This window comes from Dendropsophus ebraccatus, chromosome 7 (assembly GCF_027789765.1).
Source record: "Dendropsophus ebraccatus isolate aDenEbr1 chromosome 7, aDenEbr1.pat, whole genome shotgun sequence".
Taxonomy (NCBI): domain Eukaryota; kingdom Metazoa; phylum Chordata; class Amphibia; order Anura; family Hylidae; genus Dendropsophus; species Dendropsophus ebraccatus.
The window spans coordinates 16,835,130-16,852,733 of record NC_091460.1 but is presented as its reverse complement, the minus strand read 5'-3'; the positions used below and the strand labels follow the sequence as shown (position 1 = coordinate 16,852,733).

The 17,604-nt window shown below is 40.2% G+C and overlaps 1 protein-coding gene across 1 annotated transcript; it reads right to left on the bottom strand.

The window, feature by feature from the left end:
• Nucleotides 1–721: 721 nt before the first annotated feature.
• Nucleotides 722–17,567, bottom strand: LOC138796458 (vomeronasal type-2 receptor 26-like). Its single transcript, XM_069976062.1, has 4 exons — nt 17,542–17,567; nt 3,758–4,374; nt 3,024–3,119; nt 722–1,131 (listed from the first exon to the last, which is right to left on the bottom strand). The coding sequence occupies exons 1-4, from the start codon at nt 17,565–17,567 to the stop codon at nt 722–724; spliced, it is 1,149 nt and encodes a 382-aa protein (XP_069832163.1).
• Nucleotides 17,568–17,604: the final 37 nt, after the last annotated feature.

The window sequence follows — 17,604 nt, the reverse complement described above, 5'->3', positions numbered from 1 at the left end:
CCCTGGGAGAATCATACATCATCCTAATCCATTAAATCATGGTTGACCCAACCCCAAAGGCCTCGAGGGCCCTCCAGAGGTAGCCTCACTCCACCCTGTCGAAGGCTTTGACAGCGTCCAACGACAGGATGGAGCAGGGCCCTGTTCCTCCTGATTGCATATCGGAAAATACCTTTTCAATGTTAATAAAAGCTTCTGGCATATCTTTCTGGCATAAAGCCATTTTAATCTTCATGGATTAGGGAACTGATAACACTTCTAAAGCTTAAAGCAATAATTTTAGAAAACCATTTTATGTCTGAATTTAATAAAGAAATTGGCCGATAAGAGTCAATCTCTCTAATATCTTTGTCCTTCTTGGGAAACGCGACTATTGTAGCCTCCAGCATAGAAACTGGTAATTTTCCTGTATCACAAGCATCAGTAACTACTTCAAAGAATATTGGCAAAATATATTCAGAGTATTCTTTATAAAACTCGGACGGAAGTCCATCTGGACCAGAGGCCGAGCCATTAGGAAGTCCACTCAGTGTATTTTGTAATTCAGATATAGTAATCGCCCTCTCCAAACCCGATCTCTGTTCCTGAGAGAGGCTAGGAAGGTCTAGCCCGGAAAAAAGATCATTAAGTTGATCTTCTGTGGCCTCTATTTCAGAGGTATATAACTTATTATAGAAATCCATAAACTCATCTCTGATCTTAAATTGATCTCTAGTCAAATTTACTGACTTATCTGGATCTCCTCTATGGCTCCCCTAGGGTCCTGAGCCTTGACAATATCTGCCAGCATTTTATTCGGCTTTCCTCCTTCTATAAAAAATCTGTAATTCTGAAAGAAAATTTTCTGTTGTGCTTTTTCCTGCGTAAAAATTGAGTATTGTTCCTCGGCCTCAATTAATAATTGGAAATTCTCCTGAGAGGAGTCTCCATAAAAATCAGACTGCAGTTTCCCTATCCGATCCTCTAGTTCCTTCTCTCTAGCTCTGAATTTACGTTTAGTAATCTGAATTTCTTTAAACAGTAAACCTCTAATAAACGCCTTTAAGGCATCCCAGATGATCGGGATTGGAGCGGACCCTTTGTTGATCTGCCAGAAGGCTGGAATCTCAATGCCAATATTCCCTTCTGTGTCTATAAGATTTAACCATTATGGATTAAGCCGGACTAAAAACAACTTTTAAACTTGCATTCCTGTGCCACTGGCCGGGCCGGGACTCAGCGTCGCAATGACGCTAATCCCGGCTCAGCAATACATTGCACTGGCCTGCAGCAGGCCAGAGCGATGCATCACTGATCTCATTCATCATTGCCGTGTATATACACAGCATTGATCTCTATGACGGGGACCAGTTAATGTAAAAAATAAAGTAAAACATTTTTTATTAATAAAAAATTCCCTCCTATATTAAAAGTCCAAATCACCCCCCTTTTCCCTTTTTATAAATATAAATAAATAAACAAATAAACATATTTGGTATCGCCATGCGCGTAATTGCCCAAACTATTAATTAATCACATTACTGATCTCGCACGGTAAACGGCGTAAGCGCAAAAAAATCCCAAAGTGCAAAATTGCACATTTTTAATCGCATCAAATCTAGAAAAAATGTAATAAAAGTGATCAAAAAGTCACATAGTGTATGCGCAATCAAGGTACCGATAGAAAGAACACATCATGGCGCAAAAAATGACACCTCACACAGCCCCATAGACCAAAGGATAAACGCGCTATAAGCCTGGGAATGGAGCGATTTTAAGGAACATATATTTGTTGACAATGGTTTGAATTTTTTACAGGCCATCAGATAAAATAAAAGTTATACATGTTATATATCGTTTTAATCGTAACGACTTGAGGAACATATATAACAAGTCAGTTTTACCCCAGAGTGAACGGCATAAACACAAAACTCCCTAAAATGAAAACAAATTCCTTTTTTTTTCAATTTGACAGCGCAAATGTTTTTTTTTTTCGGTTTCGCAGCATATTTTATGGGAAAATAAAGTCAGTTATTGCAAAGTACAATTGGTGTCACAAAAAATAAGGGCTCATATAGGTCTATAGGTCAAAAAAATGCAAGTGCTATGGCCTTTTAAACATAAAGTGGAAAAAGCAAAAGCGCAAGAACGAAAAAGGGCTTTGACCATAAAGGGTTAATGTGCCATTTTGCCATTTTTCTGTAATAGATAGTGAGGGCAGAACAGTAGCTCAGTGGTTAGCACAGTTGCCTTGCCGTGCAGGGGTTTTGAGTTGTCCAAAGGACAATATCTGCAAGGAGTTTGTATGTTTGTTCTATGTTTTATGTCTGGAGCTCAATGTTCTACCACAGTGACTGCCAGAAACCTATAATAAATAGGCAATACCCTTGATTCCCCCCTTTAATATCTGGATTCCATTTAGGACTACATGGAATCCTATCACAGCAGGATAAAGTCCTCAGTATGGCAGTAAGAGCTAGTTCCCGGTATTTCTCCTACAGGAAGGAAGACTTGTGCAGCTGTGGCATTAGATAACCACAGAGGAGGTCATATCAGGGCCAGGGAAAGGAGCGGTGGTGGCCATCTTAGTAGCTTGTATGATGGTGCTTGACTGATCTCTACCTATAGTGGAGCGCTTCAGGTCATGGAGGACTAAGTGGTCAAGGAAAGAGATCCCTACTGTGAGGATTCCATAAAGAAAGGCAATAGAGATGAGCGAACCTGGAGCATGCTCGAGTCGATCCGAACCCGAACGTTCGGCATTTGATTAGCGGTGGCTGCTGAACTTGGATAAAGCCCTAAGGCTATGTGGAAATCATGGATATAGTCATTGGCTGTATCCATGTTTTCCAGACAACCTTAGAGCTTTATCCAACTTCAGCAGCCCCAGCTAATCAAATGCCGAACGATCGGTTTCGGATCGACTAGAACCTGAACTCGGTTCGCTCATCTCTAAAAGGCAAGAAGTCATGCTGTGGAGCAAGTAAGTGCTTGTGCAGGGTGTGATAGGGATGCTCTGAGCAGGAGATCTTTCAGGCACTTACTTACATCCCAGCACCAGAAGCAGAAGTCCATGAAGCATAATCCACCAAAATTTGGAGAAGTGTGCTGAAGAACCTTTAGCTTTTGCATTGGAAACCCTGTAGCAGAAAAGAGTTGATAGAAACCCAACATTGTGTACATAGCAGGGTTGGCTTGCTGCAGTTCGGGCAGCGAGCTGATTCCCAGGGTCAGAATCAGTGAGCCCAGCCCAAAGAATCAACTGACAGGAAAATAGGGATGTATAAAGAATTCCTAGTTTACTGTCCTCACTGTAGTTTCCTTGATGCCCAACACAAGTAACATAGTGAAAACTACACAGAGGAGTACGAACATCTGACATGTGCCTCTATTCTTTATAAAATGTATTATACTAGTAGAACATTTCAGATGTCACACGCCAATGAGTAATATGTATCTGCAACTATAACATGAAGGCAACTCTACAATTATGTACATCTTGTTGTCTACACAAGGTCACATGTTCCATATTTACTAACACATGGCTCATCTAGACAAGAAAAACAGGGTGTTGCCAAAGCATGTGAGCCTGGAAGATCGAACCCCTGGAAAAATCACAAAATTAGGAAACAGTACAGTAGTCATTTACATTTATTTTAATATATTGCTTAATTTTAGATAAATGCTGAGATCTATGGATGGCTTTCTCTTCACTCTCTCCTTGTACTGTTCATTTTAGACTTTATTAGGATATTATAACATTTAGGTAAAAACATACAGCCCAATATTCCTCCCCCTGAGGCCAATATGGCGAATATCTCTACAGTGACCATGTGTTTCCCTGTACTGCTCAGATAGGCCGGGATGGCACAGATCCAGACACTGCAGAACACCAGCATGCTGAAGGTGATGTACTTGGCTTCATTGTAGATATCAGGTAATGTCCTCACCAGGAAAGCCAGAACAAAGCTCACCGCTGCCAGAAACCCCATATAACCCAACATGAGGTAAAAGGCCAAGACTGACCCTTCATTACACTGAATGATGATCTTCCCAGGATAATCCAGGTTATACTCCTGATATGGAGGAGACAGTGACAACCAGATAACTGCATTCAGGATCTGAATAGATGAACAGACCAACACTACAGTATAAGGAAGCTTAACCCCCACACACTTTCTCCAGGGGCTGTCAGGTCTGGTGGCCTTGAATGCTATGCAGACTATGATGGTCTTGGCCAGGACAGAAGACACGGCTACTGTGAAGAAGACCCCATAGAAGATTTGTCTCAGCATGCAGGTTATATCCACTGGACGACCGATGAAGAAAAACACAGAGAGTAAGCTGAACATGAGAGAGATCAGGAGAATGAAGCTGAGGTTCCGGTTATTGGCTCTAACAATGGGAATGTTCCGGAAAAAGAAATATATTCCAATTATACATAAAGTTATAAGAGAGAGTAATATGGAGATGATGGAAAAGACTAAAGCAACAACATCAGTCTCATAGGAGAAGAACTCATAATATCTCAGAACACATTGGTTTTTAACAACATTTGGCCATTCATGGTCAGGACATCTCTCACAATTCTTGCTGTCTGTAAAAGTATAAAAGATTAGAAATTTACTTTTTGTTTGATATATATCTCATATATGCTGATCTTAAAGCCCCACCCCGTTTACCCAACTGGATTTACTAAGATGCTCACATCTTACCCCTTTAACCCCACTAGACCCACACCTGTCTCATGGAGGTCAAAGAAATCTAATGGTGCGTTTACACAGAACAATTACCGTTCGAATTTAAGTGATAATCGTTCCTTGTAAACACAGTGAACGATCAAGAGATGAGCGAGAAATTGTTCGTTGTGATCTTTCAACGTGTTCTCAAATTGTCGTTGGTCGTTTGCTAAAAATTTGCAGATCGCTTCGTGTAAACAGTCTTTCAAAGATTCAACCTATGTGTGAGATGGGCTTAAGCAATCTTAAAAATGATCGCAATAACAATATTTCTAACGAATATTGTCTAACTGCAGATCGTTATAAAAACCAAATTGTTGCTTCAAAATTGTTAAACGATCGATTGGGCGAATTATTGCTTTGTGTAAACGGATCATAAGAAACCAAGCACCTCAGCAGCTTTTTTCCTTGGCTGTAACCACAATAATCAGCATTTACAGCAATAAACAATTGAAAAGTTCTCCCTGTTTGTAATGACTATATATAATATAGTTGTTTCACTTTTTGAATTTAATAACTAAAAAAAAAGTTTTGATGATATGCCAATTTATTGAGATGCAAAATAAAGAGTGATGCCAGCGCTACACACCTTGTGACCCTTGTTTAGGGATGAGCAAAGCAAATTCATTAAAGCTGGATTCACTGCGAAGTATGCAAAAGTTTGCATTGTTTCAATATTGCTGTTGTAAAAAAAAATAGCAAAATTAGAACAAAAACATGCTATATTAAGTAAATATAAAGTAAAATATGTGGCGGCTTTCCTGCAAGGGAATTGCATCTAATGCATAAAAGTTGCCAGCAATATAACTATATATTTACTTAATGCAGCATATTCGTGTACCAATTATGATATTTTTTTATTTAAAATAGCAAAAATGAAACAAAAATATACTACTTATATAAAAATATATAATTTAAAATTTCATAAATTTACCGGAAATTACCTTTTCAGCAAATTCTATTGCTAGAGTTCACTAAGAAGGTAATTGCCGGTAAATTTATGAATGAAATCCAATATTTATTTATTTGTAGTATATTTTCATTTTAGTTTTGCTATTGTTAATAAAAAATATCACAATTAGAAAGAAAATATGCTGCATTATGTAACTATCTAGTAAAATAGCTGGCGGCTTTAATGCAAGGGAGTCACGTATAATGCAATGAAGTTGGCAGTTTTCATTTACTATATATTATCCTAAAACAGCATATTTACATTTCACTTCTGCTTTTGTAAATGAAAAATTAGCAACATTAGGCTATGTTCACACTACGTATATTTCAGTCAGTATTGTGGTCCTCATATTGCAACCAAAAGCGGGAGTGGATTAAAAACACAGAAAGGATCTGTCCACACAATGTTGAAATTGAGTGGATGGCCGCCATTTAATGGCAAATATTTGCTGTTATTTTAAAACAACGGCTGTTGTATTGAAATAATGGCAGTTATTTACTGTTATATGGCGGCCATCCACTCAATTTCAACATTGTGTGAACAGATCCTTTCTGTGTTTTCAATCCACTCCTGGTTTTGGTTGCAATATGAGGGTCACAATACTGACTGAAATATACGTAGTGTGAACCCAGCTTAGGGCTGCGTTCACACTACGTATATTTCAGTCAGTATATGTATATTTCAGTCAGTATATTTCAGTCAGTATTGCAACCAAAACCAGGAGTGGATTAAAACCACAGAAAGGATCTGTTCATACAATGGTGAAATTGAGTGGATGGCCGCCATTTAATGGCAAATATTTGCTGTTATTTTAGAACAACGGCTGTTATATTGAAATAATGGCAGTTATTTACTGTTATATGGCAGCCATCCACTCAATTTCACCATTGTGTGAACAGATCCTTTCTGTGTTTTTAATCCACTCCTAGTTTTGGTTGCAATACTGACTGAAATATACGTAGTGTGAACGCAGCCTCAGAATGTAAATATGCTGTAGTAATGAAATATATAGTAAAATAACTGGCAGCTATATTGTGATCCCTTTACATTAAAGCAACTAGCTATTTTACTATATATTTTCTTAAAACGGCATATTTTACTTCTTATTTTGCTATTTTTTTTGTTTACAACTCCTAAACTGAAACAAAAATATGGCATTTTAAGTTCATATACAGTTTGTTAATGTTCACAAATTTTACACCAAAAATGTGCAAACTGGCGTACAGAATTTTTGAAAAATTTGCTCATCTCTCATGTTAAAAAAAAATGTGGTCATTATTTCACCCAGAACAGGTTGCAGTTCCAAGTTAAGTCTTATCCTTAACTCTTTAACTACCTTAAAGAGATTGTGCTAAAACGTAAAGTGTACCTGTCGTTTGAAAGAATTTTTGACATGTCATAGAGACCTTTCCAAAGTTTTCATTGGTTTAGGTCTGAATGTTCAGATCTGTACTAATTGTGAGAATGAGCAGGGAGAGGTTCACACTGCAGCGTGGTTCTCTTTCCACTCTGTGTCAGTGAGCCGAGAAGTGTCTACCCATAGGAAATAATGTGAATGTGCTTAATTGGTTTCAGCACCCAGCAATAATTAACTACAGTATCATTTATTACATTGAAAAGTGTCCAGTTTTTTTACGGCAGTACAGTACAGAACTCTACAGTACAGTACACTTTAAAAAAACAATGTTCGACAAAACAATTATAGTAATATATAGTAAAAAAATTTCCAAGTAATTCTAAGTAAATTTTTGTTCAAATACCAAAGTATTACTGTACTTCAAGACTGGGTCCCAAAAAAGTGTTTGAGAACCGAGCAAGTGTTTTAGTTCTCAAGCAAACTTTCCTTAAAAATAAGAGTTCAGAGCTAGGGATGGTCCGAACCGAGTTCGGTTCTGGTTCGTATGAACCCAAACTCTCGGTAATGATTCCTGCTGTCTGCCCGCTCTGTGCAGCGGGCGGATCCAGCGGGAGGATCGGCTGGAAAACTGGGATACAGCCATAGCCATAGGCTGTATCCCAGTTTTCCAGGCGGTCCTCCCGCTGTATCCGCCCGCTCCTCCCTATTCGGGTTCATATATTCAAAGCAGTTAGAGAACCAAGTGCTGGAGTGTTGTTTCCTTTTTTATATAGTTTAATAATGTTTTATTCAATAAAATATGTGATTTTTTTTGGCTATGATCTGGTAGTTTTGGTGTACATTTTATGGATAGATCGCCGTATGTGATGTGTGTGGTGGACTAACTATATATAGTAAGCACTGTCTTATATATTTTGATAACATTGTTGGAAGAGTCCACCGGAACTGTTGTTTATAATCAGTTAGAGAGCCAAGGTATCACTGTGTTATGTATAAAAATATGTTGCCTAATAAAAGTTGAAAACATCCTTCAAATAAAAAAAATTGTCCAAAATATTAAAAAAGTTATAAGGTCAAGACTATGGCAGTTTTAAACAAATGCAGAAAGAAGGCCTCATGCACATGCTGTAAAAATTTTGTACGAAATCCTGGTGACGACCCTCTCTATAATTGGGGGAGAGAACCTGGTGGTGAACCCAATAAAAATTTTGGGTACGAGCCTGTTGTGACCCACCTTATAATTGTGGGTACAACAATTGTGGGTACGACAAGTGTGACCTTCTTTATTATTGGGGATCAGCGGCGGTTGTGTCCCCTTTTATAATTGTGGATGAGGCAGCTGCAAAGCTGATAACTGTAAATAAAAGGTGGTTGTGACTCTGATTATAATTGGGAATAATGGTCCGTTTACACGGAGCGATAATTTGCCAAGTTGATCGTTTATTTACAGTATTTTGAAGCAACAATTAGATTTTTATAACAATCAGCATTTAGATGAAGAGATACATTCTTTGAAAAATCGTTTTTGTGATTGTTTGTTTTAAGATTGCTTAAGCCTATCTCACACAATAGGGTGGATCTGTGAAAGACTGTGTAGACAAAATGATCTGCGAATTTTTAGCAAACGACCAACGACTATTTGAGAACATGTTAATAGACCATGATGAACGATTTCTCGCTCGTTGCTTGATTGTCTGAATAAGAGGATGTTATGACCCTGATTTTAATTGTGAATAAGAGCCGGTTGTGACCCTTATTATACTTGTGGGTAAAAGCCTGTCATTACCATTATTATAATTAAGCATAAGAAGCGGTTGTTAATCTCATTTTAATTGTGGATAAGAGGCAGTTTTGACCCTCATTATAAATATGGATGTAAGATGATTGTGACCCTCATTATAATTGTGAATAAGAGGCGTTTGTGAACCAGATTATAATTGTGAATAAGAGGCGTTTGTGAACCGGATTATAATTGTGGGTAAGAGCTAGTTGTCAACCTAATTATAATTTTGAATAAGAGGATGTTATTACCCTGGTTATACTTGTGAATAAGAGCCAGTTGTGACCCTCATTATACTTGTGGGTAAGAGCCTGTCATTATCATCATTACAATAAAAGATAAGAGGCTGGTGTACTCTTTCAAGAGTCTCCATTGATACATTGCCAGAATCCTGCTCCACACTGATGAGGGGCAACACACCGAAACAGCTGTCTGTGGACGGATGTCTGGCTTTGGTAATCCCTTGTCATTTCGCAATACACAGTGGTACCTTGGTTCTCAAACTGCTCGGTTCTCAAACTGCTTGGAACTCGTTTTTTTAAAGAAAAGTTTGTATGGTTCTCAAACTCTTGCTCGGTTCTCAAACACTTTTCGGGCACCCAGTCTTGAAGTACTTGGTATCCAAACTTTTTTGTGAGCGTGGATGGTGGGTTGTATGTGGTGAGTTTAGCACTAGTGAGGCTTCACATACAATACAATACTTTACAAGACTGCTGGAGTACATATACAGTACAGTAGTAGAACAGTCAGTGCACCACTATCTCCCATCTGTTACAGTGCTGGGGTGGGAGGGCACTATACAGTAAAGGATGAGTGAGGAGTTAGTGACTACTGTACTATAATTGCTGGTTTTGTTGAATGTTGTGTATGATGTACTGTACAGTGCTGTTCTATACTGTACTGTAGAGATTAAACTAGGCACTTTTCAATGTAATAAATGAGTAGTGTAAGTAATTATTGATGGCTGCTTTTGAACACATTTACATTATTTCCTATAGGAAGACAATGCTCAGTTCTCAAACTGCTCGGTTCTTAAACTGCCTTCTGGAACCAATTAAACTCGAGAAGCGAGGTACCACTGTACTTGCAACTTTACTGCAATAGGGGTTACCCTGGTATTTCCCTATTTGTGTCCAAGTACACGAGACCGAGGTGAACTTAAGGGGCTATGTGTAAGGGTGGTTTGGTGATTTCCCCACTAGGAGGCAACCCTTGGAAGCAGGTTTTCTTCCTTGGAGCGATATCTGGCTATTCCTGTGTTTTGAGACTTTAATTTGTGGATAAGAGGCGTTTGTGACCCTCATTATAATTGTGGAAAAGAGACACATTTATAATTGTGAATAAGAGCCGGTTGTGACCTTCTTAAAAAATGTGGGTGAGATCCGGTTGTGACCCTCTTAAAAAAATTGTGGGGTCGAGAGACTGTTGTGACCATTTAAAGAATTGTGGGAGAGAGACGGTGGTGGCCCTTTAAAAAAAATGTGGAGGGAGCTTGGTGCAAGGCCAGAGGTAGTGGTGTGACCCGCAGTTGCTCATTGGAAAGAATGGCCTTAATCCCAGCTATTTGGGTGCTTTGCTAATGTGGTGGTGCATACTGGTAGTAGTCAGCGTGATGGTGGTTGCTCCCCTGATTGTCTTTGGGACTCTTGTTGAAATAATTCTCATAGAAAACCTCTTCTGCTCTGGACAGTTCCTGTCTCAGCCAGAGATGTCAGTCGAGAGCACTGTGTCCGACTTAAGATAAAACAATATTTCCTGCAGGACATACAGCAGCCAATAAGTACTAGAAGACTTGATATTTTTAACCCCTTAAGGACAGAGCCTGAAATGGCCTTAAGGACAGAGACAAATTTTATGAATATGACCAGTGTCACTTTATTCATTAATAACTTCGGGATGCTTTTACCTATCCGGCTGATTCTGAGATTCTTTTCTCGTGACATATTGTTCTTTACATTTCTGGTAAAATGGAGTCGATACTCATAACGAATCTTTATGAAAAACACCAAAATAACGTGAAAAATTGTGAAAAAATGCATTTTTTCAACTTTGAAACCTTTCTGCTTATACAGAAAATGGTTATGCCACATAAATTATATATTAAATAGCATTAGCAACATGTCTACTTTATGTTGGCGGCATTTATTAAAATATATATTTCTTTTTTTTTTAGACAATAGGAAGCTTAAAACATTAGCAGCAATTTTCCAAATTTTCTGTAAAATTTCAAAATCAGATATATTTAGGGACCTGTTCAGGTCCCAAGATAATTTAAAGTGATCTAACTATTGCAAGACCATATTCTATTCTTACTGAATACATAGATGAATATTCTAGTAAATGATGTTTTTGAGTAAAATAGATATGGGAATAGTTAAGGTAAAATAGAGTAATATGCTATGGTACACTGTGATTATCATAGGATAGCAATAATCACCAAGTTTTTGGTGTAGGATAGGGAAGAAAAAGTAGATCTTCAATCAAGACATCAAAACCTAGAATTTTTGTATAGATTTTTGATTTTTTTTCCAGCATTGATGACCAGTAGCCAGAGAAAGAGACTGATATGTAATTCTTATCCAAGTAAAGCACTTGAAGGGAACAGATAAATCATGGACTGTTTTACTATTCTTTTCTTTGATCAACCGGCATGCTGAGACTTCTAGTACCACAAGCTTCTAGATGGCTATTGAACTTTCTTCAGGTGATCTATCCTGGGACTATGCTAAAGTATCTTCATGATTGACATTCTTTTGTTTGTTACATTTTTAACTATGTCAAGCCAACTACAGATGCCATGACCCGAAGCCGAGTGGGCAGAGTGTGAGGAAAACTGAAAGTCTGCACAATCCTCTACTGCTAACAGCAAGTCTACAAGTGAGTTTTAAGAGACTTTGCTCATTTCATTAAATCTCCTCCAGTGGTCATGATGGCAAAGGACAAAAGATGGCATATATAAGTGATGGTTGCTGGACTATGCTTTTATCAAGTGTAAGTTATATAAGATTGTATCCACCTCAGCGAGTTGTTGGAAAAGATTGCTCCTAAAGTCTGAGTACAATTTACTTTGTGCTATAAGCTAAATCTTTATCTCCACAATCTGGATGAGAAATGACTATGTTATGTTACAAGATGTCTGCTCCAGGTACTGACGTTACAGAGTTAAAGATGACCCTTGTAAAGACTACAGAAGTCACAGATGAAATGTGAAAGTCGTTTGCACAAACAAGGAGGGTCAAGAAGTGTTAACTCTTTGTTGTGTTTTTTCAGTAGCCTAGCAGGTGTCGCCTGACAGCTTCAATTCCAGAGAGACAAAGACTCAAGGACTGTAAACCAAGCAAAGGAAAAGAGATGTATTATTGCATGAGGGATAATATCAAGACATTGATTTTGTTGTTTACTTTTTCAGCAAAGGAATTATTTTTCAAAAGACTTTGCCAATCATATTTTGATTCATTAACAACAAAGGAATGTATAACCTAAAGATTTTGCTACACCAAGTAGAATAAAGTCATCTGAACCATTCCAAGTTTACCAGGATCCAGATGAAGACAAGAAGATACATTTTTTAGACTAGGCCTAGCTAGAATTCTATCTTTTTATAAAATCAAATCACAGTTTCTCATAACAACATAATAATTTAAATGCTACAAATCTATTATCTTTAAATCAATAATTTCCATAGACTTGTTATTAAAGTGATAGACGTTGTCCTGTGTGTTTATAAGAAGAATGAAGAAAGAAGATTCCGTGATCTCTAATGTATAAAAGGTATTGTTCATTGGAAAGTCTTGATACTTTGAGGAGTCAATACAATGTATTTCATCCTCAAGAGGGGGAAATGTTAAATACGATGTGTTTTACAATGAACAATATCTTGGTATAATATAATGTAAGTCATATATATACTGCTGACCTCACCATAATAGCACAACACTATTCACGGTATAAAGTGATTGTAATACTGACATTATAATATCATATTCTATACTAAGTAAACGTGTATAAGTTGGAAATAGATACATAAGTGTACACAGCACTATTCATGATTCCATGACGTATGTAGGGTGGTGATGCCAGTACACAGCACGATAACTATACATCCATAACTAGAAGCAGGTTATGCTGATGCATAGAGAAAGAGTTCTATATTTGTTATGGTCATATATGTGCAGACACAAACACTCAATTATAATAAACACGCCCACACATGACATTGACAGTGAGTCATGAACCTATATAAACGGTAGTCACCAAGATGGAGGTTGGGTTGGATCAGGGCTGTGAGCCCTATGTCACAAGAATGATCCAGAGCCTTCAAGGAGAAGGTTGTGTCGCGTGAGGAATCCATGATGGAAGCGTGAAGGAAGGAATGTCTCCCAGGATGCTTGAGTGAAGCAACAGCTGCCTGAAGCTCGTGACGTTTTGTAAGACAAACCCTTCACTTCAAAGGACTCTGATATGAACTATGGACACTAGACACTAAGGGCTGTAAGACGTTTCTCTAATATTCTTTTCTATTTAATTCTGTAACTTTCACTACTTTTAAAGAAGAAGCAATAAATCTCCATTTTATAAAGAAACCTCTCTGATGTCATCCTACTGCGGCGAGCCATAAACTACAGGTGCCAACGCCATTTTCTACAGGGACCATCTATAAGGGAGGGGGAGAGGGGGACCATCTATAAGGGGGGCAGAGGGGGACCATCTATAAGGGAGGGGGGAGAGGGGGACCATCTATAAGGGAGGGAGGAGAGGGGGACCATCTATAAAGGGGGGAAAGAGGGGGACCATCTATAAAGGGGGGAAGAGGGGGACCATCTATAAAGGGGGGAAGAGGGGGACCATCTATAAAGGGGAGAAGAGGGGGGGACCATCTATAAAGGGGGAAAGAGGAGGACCATCTATAAAGGGGGAAAGAGGGGGACCATCTATAAAGGGGGAAAGAGGGGGACCATCTATAAAGGGGGAAAGAGGGGGACCTTCTATAAGGGAGGAAAGAGGGGGACCATCTATAAGGGGGGGAAAGAGGGGGACCATCTATAGAGGGGGAAAGAGGGGGACAATCTATAGAGGGGAAAGAGGGAGACAATCTATAGAGGGGGACTATCTCCTATAGGATTAGCACCCTCCTCTCCTGACATCCTCTGTGCTGCTGGGACCTCCCCTATAGATTAGCACCCTCCTCTCCTGACATCCTCTGTGCTGCTGGGCGCTGCGACCTCCCCTATAAGACCAGCACCCTCCTCTCCTGACATCCTCTGTGCTGCTCGGACCTCTCCTATAGATCAGTACCCTCCTCTCCTGACATCCTCTGTGCTGCTGTGACCTCCCCTATAGATCAGCACCCTCTTCTCCTGACATCCTCTTTGCTGCTCGGACCTCTCCTATAAGATCAGCACCCTCCTCTCTTGACATCCTCTGTGCTGCTGTGACCTCTCCTATAAGATCAGCACCCTCCTCTCCTGACATCCTCTGTGCTGCTGTGACCTTAGGGGGGCAACATCAGGGGACCAGGTGAGGTGGCAATATGTTTATTGGGGGCAGTGGAGTGGGCAATGCTTACTGGGGGTAGCAGCAAGGGACCAAACATTATGTTTATTGGGGCCAGCAGGGAGGGAAGGCAGGCAGTGTTTATTGGGGACAGTGTGTGTGGGGGGGGGGGGGGGCGCAGTAGCAGATTATAATGTGGGCGAATTGACTGGGGGGGGGGCCAGGTTGGGTGGACAGCCCGGGGCCCAGGGTACATTTAATCCGCCACTGTACGCAACTACGTCGGGTGCCACATACTGGACTCTGTGTTATTTCATATGACAGTGTACTGCTCACGTCGTGGCATAATCAACCATCAAGCTGTTATGAGACACTTGTCTTTTTGGTGTAATAAGGTAAGTGTACACCAGCTACCTTGGTCTACAACTGACTTGTCTATTAGCAATGTTGCATTAGGCTGTTTGTATACGTCTATAACCTCACAACCGGTAGCTATTCACAGTAAGAATAGTATTCCTTAGTGCCACCTATGACTGGGCAGCGTACTGGGGAAAACAGGGAAAAATAAAGGACCTGCTGGTCTCAAAGTAGGTATTTAAATACTATATTCCCAGTCCATGGGAAGCATGTCGGGCAGCTTGACCACACACTCTACATAAACTGTTCAAACTTACAGTGCAAGTGGTGTACCGCTATCGGCCGGAGTGCAGAAAACAATCATCATCCATTTCTTACCATGTAGAATACAGTATCCATCCCCTTAAGGACAGACTCCAACTGGAAGATTTTACAGATACAGATGCCGCACCAGTGTAGCTGCATAGGACGTCAGTACTTAGTGGCAGGTTAACGCAGTGTTCTATAACCACACACTGACTCCCATATCGTTTTCATCATTGAGGCCTTGTCCAGCGGATCTGAGTAGCAGAGATACAAATGTTTCACTAATCTCACGTCACCGCGATATAGAGACACAGCACAGTAGATACTCTGGGGCTATTAAATAAGTGCGAGCGGAGAACCTACTTTCTACCGCTTTCAATTCAATATACACCCTAACCAGAATTGTTGAAGAATTTCTATCATTATGCACTGGTGTGGTTAGAGTCTTTTTGATGTGTTGTATTATATGCCAGTGTTGGGGTTGTGGTCTCTAATTGTGGATTGAGGTAGTGATGGAGGGCCTTAGTAGGCCATATTAGTGAGCACTCACCCTAGAGTTAGGTTCTATTAGGGTATATAGACCAAGGTTTCCGAGCTGGACAATCCTTGTTAGGTTGACCATCCTGCCTAGGCTAAGGGTTTAGGCCAAGGTTGTTCTAGGGATACTGTTAGGCTCATAGACCCCTTAGTACAACCACTCTCCCCCTACAAATAATTTTTCACCAGGCCTCTCTATATATTTATGGTTTAGATACTTATCTTGCGGACATACAAGTTCATATTCCAAAACATGTAATTTAAAATAAAATTTAATAAAAGCAATATTTTACTTGTTTTCTATACTTTGGATTCTTATTGGACAAGTTTTGTTCTATAATTGTGGCCTGAAGTTCAGTTTCTGTCCAGTATGTAATTTCTCTGCCCTGAATAACACAACAAAGTTATGTCATCTTAACCCAAGAAGAGATGTAAAAAAGGACAGAACTGTGTAGTTTGAGGTACTTAGGACCCACCAGTGGAACTGATCCTGGGGGCCACCAATAAAGAACCAGTTAGAAACGGAATGTCGATCTGGTTCTATCCGTATTTGTGTCTAATACTCCCTTGTGAATAACAAACATGTAAAGCTCTCAGAATATGCTGGAAGTAGAAGTTTTTTTTCAAATCTGTAGGTCACAACCATTAGCTTTGTAAGTCTATCTGGTAGTTAGGCCCATCTGTGCCTCCATATAGAAGTTATTTCCTATGTATCCATATCATAATTATATTCTTCTGTGTACCCCATATAGTAGTTAAAACTTCCTGTAACTCACATTGTAGTTAGAACTCTTTTGTGCTTCAATCTCATCCTTATGCCCCTTTGTGCCCAATACAGTAGTTAGGCCCCAATATACCCAATATAGTAATAAGACCCCTCTGTCTTCCTATATTTGTTAAATCCCTCTGTGTCCACCATAAAGTAGTTAAGCATCTCTGTGCTCCCATATAGCAGTTAGGACCCTCTGTCTCCATATGTTAGTTAGATACCTCTGTTCCCCTCATAAAGTAGTTAAAGAGGACCTGTCACCCCCCGTGCCGGGGTGACAGGCTCCCGACCCCCTGTTAGATCCCCCTATACTTACGTGATCCCGCCGGGTCCCGCTTCCTGATGCGGTCGGGTCACGGAGATTTCAGCGCCCGAAGCCCTGTGCGCGCGCTGAGAGATTAGTCCGATGCCCATAGAGAATGACGGAGCATCGGACTCCCCATTCATTCTCTATGAGCGTCTGACTCTGCTGTCAGCGCGCACACCGGGCTTCCGGATATCTCCGAGACCCGGCCGGCTCAGGAATCGGGACCCGGCAGGATCACGTAAGTATAGAGGGATCTAACAGGGGGTCGGGAGCCTGTCACCCCGGCACGGGGGTGACAGGTGTCCTTTAAGCATCTCTGTGCTCCCTCATAGCAGTTAGGACCCTTTGTCTCCATATATAGATACCTCTGTGTCCCACACACAGTAGTTAGGCTCATCTGTGCCATAATATAGTAGTTGGGGCAACCTGTAACCCCATTTATTAGTTAGACCAACTCTGTGCCCTTATACAGTTGGGGCCACATTTGCTAGTTAGGTCCACTCTGTTCTCCCATATAAAAATGAGGTCCTCTGTTTTCATATAGAGTAAGGCGCCAATAAGTAAAATCCTCCATATAGGCCTCTCCCTCTAAGTAATCCACTCAGTAGTGAGCCCTCTAGTATGTAGGTTCCAATGTAGGTAACCCCCCTGGTTAGGCCAGTTAGCCTCCTCTGGTAGATAGTAAATAAGCATGTCCCCCTATGTAATTAAGAATAAAACCCATACCTATCTCTACTGACATCTCACGTATGAATGGGAGAGCAACGTTAAAGAGTGGCCTTTTGTGGCAAGCCTAATGCTGCCTGTAGTTGACAGAGCGGGAAGCCAATGCTTCCTCACTCTTTCAATCAGTTTGCCATATTGAACTGAATGTTAATTTGGAACACATACAGTAAAAAGGCTAGGTGCAGCACCCGGTGGCATAGTGGACCCTGCAGGGGCAACAGGCCTTTGCATTTACCTACATTTCCAGGTGCTGATGTCGGCCCATGGGGCCCACTCTGACTCGAGGCCTACTGGGGGATTCC

What these genes read in the sequence shown, in the direction of transcription:
- LOC138796458 (XM_069976062.1), bottom strand. Translation starts at nt 17,567, where the DNA reads ATGGGCCGACATCAGCACCTGGAAAT. An exon ending in AGGGGGAGGAATATTGGGCT is followed by an intron (nt 3,120 to 3,757) that starts GTATGTTTTTAC and finishes TTTCTGCTACAG; the next exon opens with GGTTTCCAATGCAAAAGCTA. An exon ending in CTTCTGGTGCTGGGATGTAA is followed by an intron (nt 1,132 to 3,023) that starts GTAAGTGCCTGA and finishes TAAATCTTATAG; the next exon opens with ACACAGAAGGGAATATTGGC.